The following is an 8,667-nucleotide window of genomic DNA, read 5'->3' as shown; positions in this document are numbered from 1 at the left end:
TTCACCTCTGGTAGTTTCCAGAAACTGACCGTGGTTGGTCCCCTGGGGGAGGGAAAAAGACCCAAGTGCCATCAGTATGTGTGGCACGTGTTGTGAGCTGCCTTTGGAGTGAAACACTTGTCAGCGCCTTCTAGGTTCAGCCTGGTCCCATAGCTCAGTGGTTAGAGCATTGCTCATGACAAGCAGGGTCCCAGGTTCGAGTCCTGGTGGGTCTGGCGTTTTTTCTCTTTTCAGGCAGTTCACTTCCCCGACTGATCCTTTGAATTTGAAGTTTCTCCCAATCCTTTCCAAATTTAATCACTTTCTTTCACCTCTGGTAGTTTCCAGAAACTGACCGTGGTTGGTCCCCTGGGGGAGGGAAAAAGACCCAAGTGCCATCAGTATGTGTGGCACGTGTTGTGAGCTGCCTTTGGAGTGAAAAACTTGTCAGCGCCTTCTAGGTTCAGCCTGGTCCCATAGCTCAGTGGTTAGAGCATTGCTCATGACAAGCAGGGTCCCAGGTTCGAGTCCTGGTGGGTCTGGCGTTTTTTCTCTTTTCAGGCAGTTCACTTCCCCGACTGATCCTTTGAATTTGAAGTTCTCCCAATCCTTTCCAAATTTAATCACTTTCTTTCACCTCTGGTAGTTTCCAGAAACTGACCGTGGTTGGTCCCCTGGGGGAGGGAAAAAGACCCAAGTGCCATCAGTATGTGTGGCACGTGTTGTGAGCTGCCTTTGGAGTGAAAAACTTGTCAGCGCCTTCTAGGTTCAGCCTGGTCCCATAGCTCAGTGGTTAGAGCATTGCTCATGACTATTATTATTATTATTATTATTATTATTATTATTATTATTATTATTATTAAAAAATTGGTTGTGAGCAACACTGATGCGTCCTACAAGATTTTATATTATTATTATTATTATTATTATTATTATTCAAAGGATCAGTCGGGGAAGTGAACTGCCTGAAAAGAGAAAAACGCCAGACCCACCAGGACTTTTTTTTCTCTTTTCAGGCAGTTCACTTCCCCGACTGATCCTTTGAATATGAAGTTCTCCCAATCCTTTCCAAATTATTATTATTATTTTGAAAGGATTGGGAGAACTTCAAATTCAAAGGATCAGTCGGGGAATAGCCCTTGGCGGATTATGCTCTGTAAATTGCTGAATTATGCTTTCCATTATGCCTAAATATGCCAGTGATTATGCTACATTATGCTGGAATTATGCCAATGAGGATGCTATACTATGCCATTGCACTCTTTTTGCACTTTAGAATGTTGCAACGACTCTGGCACCATGGCAGCACGGCTTAAAAGGGGTAAAACATTTACCTGGTTATTTCCTATAACATGCCTAAATATGCCTGCAGCATTAATCTTCAGCCAGCATCGTAAGGTTATGCCGATCGTCTGACGTCGGGTCTCAGAAGTCCTTTATGCCAGGGCATAATTTTAGGACAGGGCATAATTTTTAGACAAAACCCGAAGATTATGCCAGAAATTATGCCAGCATAATCCGCCAAGGGCTATCGGGGAAGTGAACTGCTTATTATTATCAGCCTTTTCGCGTTGACATCGCCAAGCAAGCTTGGCTAGTCTTCGCTCAGGCCAAATGGAATGAGGAACGAGCGGGGTCAATGAGCTGCTAATACGCATGCGACAGCAGAACAGGAAACAAAGGGAAAAATTATTTCAAAACAGTCCTAAAACACACACACTGTCAACTATTTACTTCAACAAATGAAACCCGAGAACTGCTGAGTGCTATACTATACGTATGATACATGTACAGATAAGGGTGTCAGAGTGTCAGAGTGTCAAAAGCCGCACACATAATACAGGCAGTGTCGCCTATAGCGTTGGAGTTTGATTTTGAGCATTTTATCACTATATTTATAGCGATATAATTATTACTATGACCGATACTGCATGCAATGTATGCGAGTGGGGTGTCAAACGACTCAGCGCACCGTGCACATACGCACCACATACATGTACCATGTCATGTAGCTGGCTGTAGCTCTGGACACACAAAATCAGGATTTCCTCATGATGGAGGCATATTTTGGCAACTTGTACAAGCAAAACTCACCAAACAACACTCACTGGACAAGTTCTTCACGAAGAAGTAACACCCTGTTCTCCTCTGACATCACTTGATTTTACATCAATCACTATAACCGATGCAAAAATAGTGTAATAAACGTCTTTTGAAATATGAATTTGATCGCTATAGGCGATATATTACTATAGACGATTATTACTATACGCGATAACTGTGTATACTTAAAGTTATGGCAAATGAAAATGAATTTGAGAAATTGATCACTATATCCGGTATATTACTATAGCCGCCAACCTTATAGGCGATACGGACTGTACAGGTTAACAAGTTTACATCACACACAGAGTGCAGAAGCAAAAGTGAAGTATGCCGCCACGCCATAACATATTTATAAGAATGTCTCGAGGCTCACCGAACGCAGGCACAAGAATACGGAGCTGCAGTGTGTATGCCCGTGTGTGTGGGGGGGGGGATGCGTGTGTGTGTGCGTGTGTGTGTGTGCGCGTGTGTGTGTGGGGGGGGGGGTGTGCATCTGTGTGAGTGTTGGGGTTCCATGGTCATTAGAAATACATCACCGTAGACTGGTACAGTGTACATGTACTCCAACATCACAATGATTGTGTAATCAACTTTTTAAGTCGGTTCTATCATCATCGCTCAACAGGTTCTCTCTTTATGCAGTCTTCTCTTCTTTAGGCCAGCGGCGTAGAAAATGCAACCACAGGTCGAGGCGGCGGTGCCTGGTTCGGTCGTGGAGGGGGTTGGCTGTTGGCTGTGCGCGACGGTAGGATGACGGCGGCTTTGGGCTTATGTGAGTCTCTGGCCAAGACATACTCACTCTGCCTAGTGTCCCCCCTCTGACAAACTGCCACACCTCGGCGGCAGAATTGTGGAGCCACTGCCAGATTGTTTCATGTCACAATAAGGATGACAGCAACAGCAACTGCCAGAATGGCGAGCAGAGCAGCAACAATACCAGCAATAGCGCCTCCTGATACTCCGCCAGCCTGCTCTGAGGTGCATGCGGGGCAAGTCCGAGACTGATTCAGGTCACCTGTGCATGCGGCAATCCGAGTTGTGTTACATTGACGATGGCGAACTTGAATGTTGTTTACCGGATCTTCACCACATAGTGAACAACTACCACTATCAGCCCAATCGCTCCATGGCAAGAACCTGGCACATATGCGCTCATCAGTTGTTGGGCCAGAGCAGTTGAGTCCACCATTAGTCGGTGGTGGGCTGGTGCATGCTCGCATTCGACTTTGGCTATGTTCTTCATCGCAGTTTCCACGCCATTCTGACCAGTCACTGAAACCACCATCTTGGCACACAGGACATGGTCCGCGCTGTTCACGTGCACCCAAGCACTGAGCACCTCCTTTCATTGGCTTTGGACTTGTGCAGTTGCGAGTCCTTTGCCTGTAGCTACCTCGTGGACAGCCATAACAAGTACCTACTTGACTCCAACCTGTCCACTGTGTCCACTGACCAGGTATGGACATATCACATGCTGATACGTTACAGCTGCCAGTATCTGTGGCTGATCCTGGGCAATTGTTAGCAACTGGACATGTTCTCATGCGCATACGTGCACCGATACCACAGGTACGAGAGCAGCCTGACCAGGTTCCCCAGATATTCCATTGAGAACAGGAAGGTCCCTGGCAGGAGGTAGAGTTGGTTTCTGAGGTGCATGCCGGGCAAGTCCGAGTCTGATTCAGGTCACCTGTGCATGCGGCAATCCGAGTTGTGTTACATTGACGATGGCGAACTTGAATGTTGTTTACCGGATCTTCACCGCATAGTGAACAATTGCCACTATCAGCCCAATCGCTCCATGGCAAGAACCTGGGACAAATGCGCTCATCAGTTGTTGGACCGGAGCAGTTGAGTCCACCATTAGTCGGTGGTGGGCTGGTGCATGCTCGCATTCGACTTTGGCTATGTTCTTCATCGCAGTTTCCACGCCATTCTGACCAGTCACTGAAACTACCATCTTGGCACACAGGACATGGCCCGCGCTGTTCACCTACACCCAAGCACTGAGCGCCTCCTTTCATTGGCTTTGGACTTGTGCAGTTGCGAGTCCTTTGCCTGTAGCTACCTCGTGGACAGCCATAACAAGTACCTACTTGACTCCAACCTGTCCACTGTGTCCACTGACCAGGTATGGACATATCACATGCTGATACGTTACAGCTGCCAGTATCTGTGGCTGATCCTGGGCAATTGTTAGCAAATGGACATGTTCTCCTGCGCACACGTACACCGATACCACAGGTACGGGAGCAGCCTGACCAGGCTCCCCAGATATTCCATTGAGAACAGGAAGGTCTCTGGCAGCGGATAGAGTTGGTTTCCACTGCCAAACCATCAGGCCTGCAGCTCCTGCCACCGTTGGCTGGCGATGGCTGGTTGCAAGAACGCGTTCGCATGTGTGAGCCAAAGCCGCAAGTAGCGGAACATGGAGAATAGCCGGACCAAACTGACCAGCCACCGTCAACAGGACCAGGTCCACAGGTACGGGTATTGCATTGAACAGAATACGTGGCGGCACCAGGAGAGCATTCACCTGGTAAAGGACATAAGCGTGAACGAACACTAACACCTCCACCACACGTTTTGGAACATGAGCTGTACGGGCCCCATGGTCCCCATGTTGGACAGGCTGCGGTGTTACATTGCTCTGAAGCTAGAAAGGAATCAGAACACTGTGATCCATCATTGGATGGTGGTGGGTTGCTGCACGTACGTAGACGAAAACGAGTTCCACCTCCGCATGTAGCCGAGCATCCAGACCATGCACCCCATGGTGTCCAGTTACCATTGACAGGTGTGGGACATTGAACAAGGTTGCATGTTTCTCGTTCACTAGTTGCACCACGGCATACCGTACCACCATTACTTGGCGGCGGATTATCACAGTCCCGAGTGCGTGTTCTTACGCCACTTGTACCACAGGATTGGGAGCAGCCTGACCACACTGTCCAAGGACTCCACTGACCATTCACAGGACGTGAGCAGTCAGCACCTGTCCAGCCACGGTTACACAAGCATGAGTTGAGATTTGTGCACACACCATTTCCTGCACACACCCTACCACCACTTGATGGACATGGTGTAATGCCAAGTGAACTTATCGATCTGCAACGTTGGCTGACGCAAAGAGAGCTTGATCCACATGGAGAACCGTCGGCCACTAAGCTGAAATCGACCATGTCCGAAGTTCGTGGGATTGTACTGGATTTGCAGACCACTGTGCCTTGGCTATATCTTATTGTTATGGTGCTTGTTCGGCTTGTTGACGAGATTATGGTATAGGGTGCTCCGCCGATACATTGAAGACGACCACAACGAGCATCAGTGGCTGCGCATCTCAAGTAGTTGGTTGACGTGGAACCGCAGTTGGCATTGCCGGAGCCCTGCGTGTTTTGATCGTAGCAGATCTGAGGAGCAACGGATGCAGGCATTCCCCATGTTCTCTTGCACTGGGTATCGTGAGTGTTGCATTGTCCATCGTAGCAAAATGATGCCAATGACCCCGAACCGCAAGTCTGACCGTTCTGTGCAAAGATATCATCGGGACAAGTGTGCGTCAAGCCTGAACATGTCTCAGCTACGTCGCAGCTGTTCACAGCGGAGCGGCAGAGCGTGCCCGTAGCCCGATAGCGGCAGTTTTGACAGCATGGACCATCGCTGCATTGAGAACCGGTGGTGAAACGACATGTAGCTGGATTACAACATGTTGTTGTGCACTGTGCTGCTGTGCCACAATCACATTGCTCGGTGCCCTCCACAAACCCATTGCCGCATACCGGGTCACCAAATAGTGTTGTTGGCTGGTTGTCCATACACGAGCTAGCACCGCGTGATAGAAAAGTGCTGAGATCAGAGCGGCTGCAGCTGGACCATACCGACGGTAGAACACGGGAGTTGTGAGTAGCCATTATGCATCCGCCTGCACTAGATGAAGCTGTGCATGTACAGATGCGGCCATTGTCATGGCCCATTCCGAGATTGTGACCCATTTGGTGCACCATTGTGCCCGCTACCGCTGAGAACGCTGACGCTGTGTCTTGGTTGACACCTGCAGATCTTGCTGATGAGCACATACCGGAGACAGGAGTAATTCCAGTTGTGGAGCCAGCAAAGTCTATCCCAGACATTAGTTGTGCATTGTCATGGGCAATACGACCCACAAGTTGAGCAGTTCTGTATGCGAGAAAATTGTCGAGCATTGTATCTGCTATGCTTGACGTGACAAAGCGGTTTCCCATGTTGAAAATCTCCACAGCCACCAATGGCACTCGGATGTTCAGTTGTCTGTACAACGAATCGACAAAATTAGCGACAGAACGAGCCCGATTTGCAGCAACGGTCAAGTCTCGATTTACTCTAGAGCTTTTATAGAGTGTTGCATCCAGTACCAGTAGTAACTCCACATAGCGTGTGACCGATGAGGATGTCTGGCGTTTAGTGCGCTGGTGAGTGTGCACCGTGTCCGTGTCCACATTCAAAATACCCTCAGCAAGGTCTAGTGGTGATGCATGGTCTTGGCTTTGGTTAGTTGATACACCACAACTCCCCAAGTGAACGTTCTCTTTCGAGTCGCCCACTTTGTAAACGGCATGAAGGTGGGTACCATTGGGAGTGGGTTCCTTGGTCAGCGGTTCAATGAAAAAGGTCCTCTCCATTGTCCAGTGACCAGCCGGTCCTACGCCAAATGATCCAGAAATTCCATTGCATGTATTGATTACAGCATGACTTGTTCCATGACTAAATCCATCCATCTCACCCTGGTAATAGCAGTTGACAGCATCATGATCCACAACAAGCTCTCCATTCTCTTTGAAGTAGCGTACTTGTGTGCCGACTGGTAACAGCATTGTGTTCAACTCCAGCTGCAGGCGAAATGTCTGTCCAAAGGCCTGGATGTCAAAGTTGGTCGAAGGTGGGTGGCTATAGGTGTTGTCTCCTTGAGTCGCTCGACGTTGCCGAACTCCGTGCAGGTGGTGAGCCGTGTCAACATCTACCGTCTCATAGCGGTGTGCAAGTTGTCGAAGGCGCTCGTGGCCAGTAGCTAATTCTTCATCGAAATCAATTAGACGTGCCGAGGTCGCGGCCTGAAAGCAGAGGAGTGCGATGGCAACCACTCGCCAGAGATCCCGGACGGAAGTCATGCAAGGGTGTTTAGCGCTCCTAGGCGACATGGCCAGTGCCGAATCGCAGCAGCCTGAAGGTAAAACTACTGAACAATGGAGCAGAGGACCACATACATGTACGCGCACGCAGGGTCAAGCGCACGCCGAATTAGGAGTTTCGGATACGTAATATACGCTCTCAGCTCCGACACTCGACCAGATCAGAGGAAGGGAAATAATAATTATTGTTATAATACCAATCTCTGTTCAGTTATCCTAGTTGACTCTGGCTAACCGGGACTGATGTTGACAATATCACACGGACTGGACTAGTCGACTGCACTGACGCGGCTATTTCTGCAGCCGCACTGCTTGCGCTGCTCGGTAGTATAGGCTTGCGGAATAACTAGTAATACTCGGATGGAAGTATGCTATAAAATTGACTAAAACTCAACTCTTCCTCCTACTTTTTCCGCGATGCTGACTAAATCACTACGATCAGCTAAGCGCAATATATAGTCGACTCAGCTTCCTTCCTTTTCTCTTTATTCTGGTCGTGTTGAACCACAGGACGGCGTTTCCGAAATAGGCTGCTCGGTGCGCCGCCGTCGCACAAGTACATGACTGTACTACCAAAAGCCTGATCTGACTAGGGAGTAGGGTATGTGCCTTGCCAAAGAAGTCATTGTTGAGATCAGCTTCTCCCCCGCTGAATGGCTGTACATGTACTGCGTGTGGGTGTGTGGGTGGGCGTGCATTTGTGTTGCTTTGGTAGGGGCCCTGTACGGGTGTGACCTGTCGACGGGACCGGTGAAGCCTGAAGGTAGGGATGTCAGCGCGGACACTGCGCAGGGCTTTGCGCATTCAATGATGTAATCGATTTTTCAACGCGGCGATGGCAGACTGAAAGAAAATGGCGATCGCCAAAAACCGGCTCAGTGAGTCGGTATTTGACGACTCCCCGATACAGCTCGACCTAGATTTTGAAGTTTGGAACATTTTTAGAGAGAAAGAGAGGGATAAAGAGAGAAAGAGAAGGCTAGAAAGAAAGATTACTCAAGCTAATGCTTCAGTAGAGTCACTAGAAGTTCTGGGCACACTGATAGGCTAATATCATCTGACGATTTCCACAGCTTGTGCCGCTTGTTGCAGAGCATAAGTGAAAATGCGCCGCCAGAAGATCGGCGATCGCGAAGTCGGCTTTGGGTAGATTTGGCTTTCGCCATCCCGAGGAGCCGCTCCTGTTGCCTGTGAGAACCAAACCACGTCTCCCCACGACCACTCGAACAAAACCCTGTCCACACCTGACAATCGATGTCTCTGGAACAACGGCCCATATGCACGGCGATATGTGAGAAATGCAGAAATTCACAAGAACGAACACCGTCACGTGGAGCATGAACGCTTCGGTCAAATTTCCTGCAAACTCTCAACATCCAACATCAAGTATTTCTGCCGGGTTTACCATTGAATCCAG

General features: G+C 49.0%; 1 protein-coding gene across 1 annotated transcript; it reads right to left on the bottom strand.

The window, feature by feature from the left end:
- Nucleotides 1-2,017: 2,017 nt before the first annotated feature.
- Nucleotides 2,018-7,790, bottom strand: LOC135809581 (A disintegrin and metalloproteinase with thrombospondin motifs adt-2-like). Its single transcript, XM_065322959.1, has one exon. The coding sequence runs from the start codon at nt 7,257-7,259 to the stop codon at nt 2,958-2,960; it is 4,302 nt and encodes a 1,433-aa protein (XP_065179031.1). The 5' UTR covers nt 7,260-7,790; the 3' UTR covers nt 2,018-2,957.
- Nucleotides 7,791-8,667: the final 877 nt, after the last annotated feature.

Source organism: Sycon ciliatum, chromosome 2, assembly GCF_964019385.1.
Source record: "Sycon ciliatum chromosome 2, ocSycCili1.1, whole genome shotgun sequence".
In the NCBI taxonomy this organism is placed as follows: Eukaryota; Metazoa; Porifera; class Calcarea; order Leucosolenida; family Sycettidae; genus Sycon; species Sycon ciliatum.
The sequence above is the reverse complement of the archived record's forward strand: the minus strand, read 5'-3'. Positions and strand labels throughout refer to the sequence as shown.

Coding starts and splice junctions, on each gene's coding strand:
- LOC135809581 (XM_065322959.1), bottom strand. CDS start 7,259: ATGTCGCCTAGGAGCGCTAAACACCCTTGCATGACTTCCGTCCGGGAT.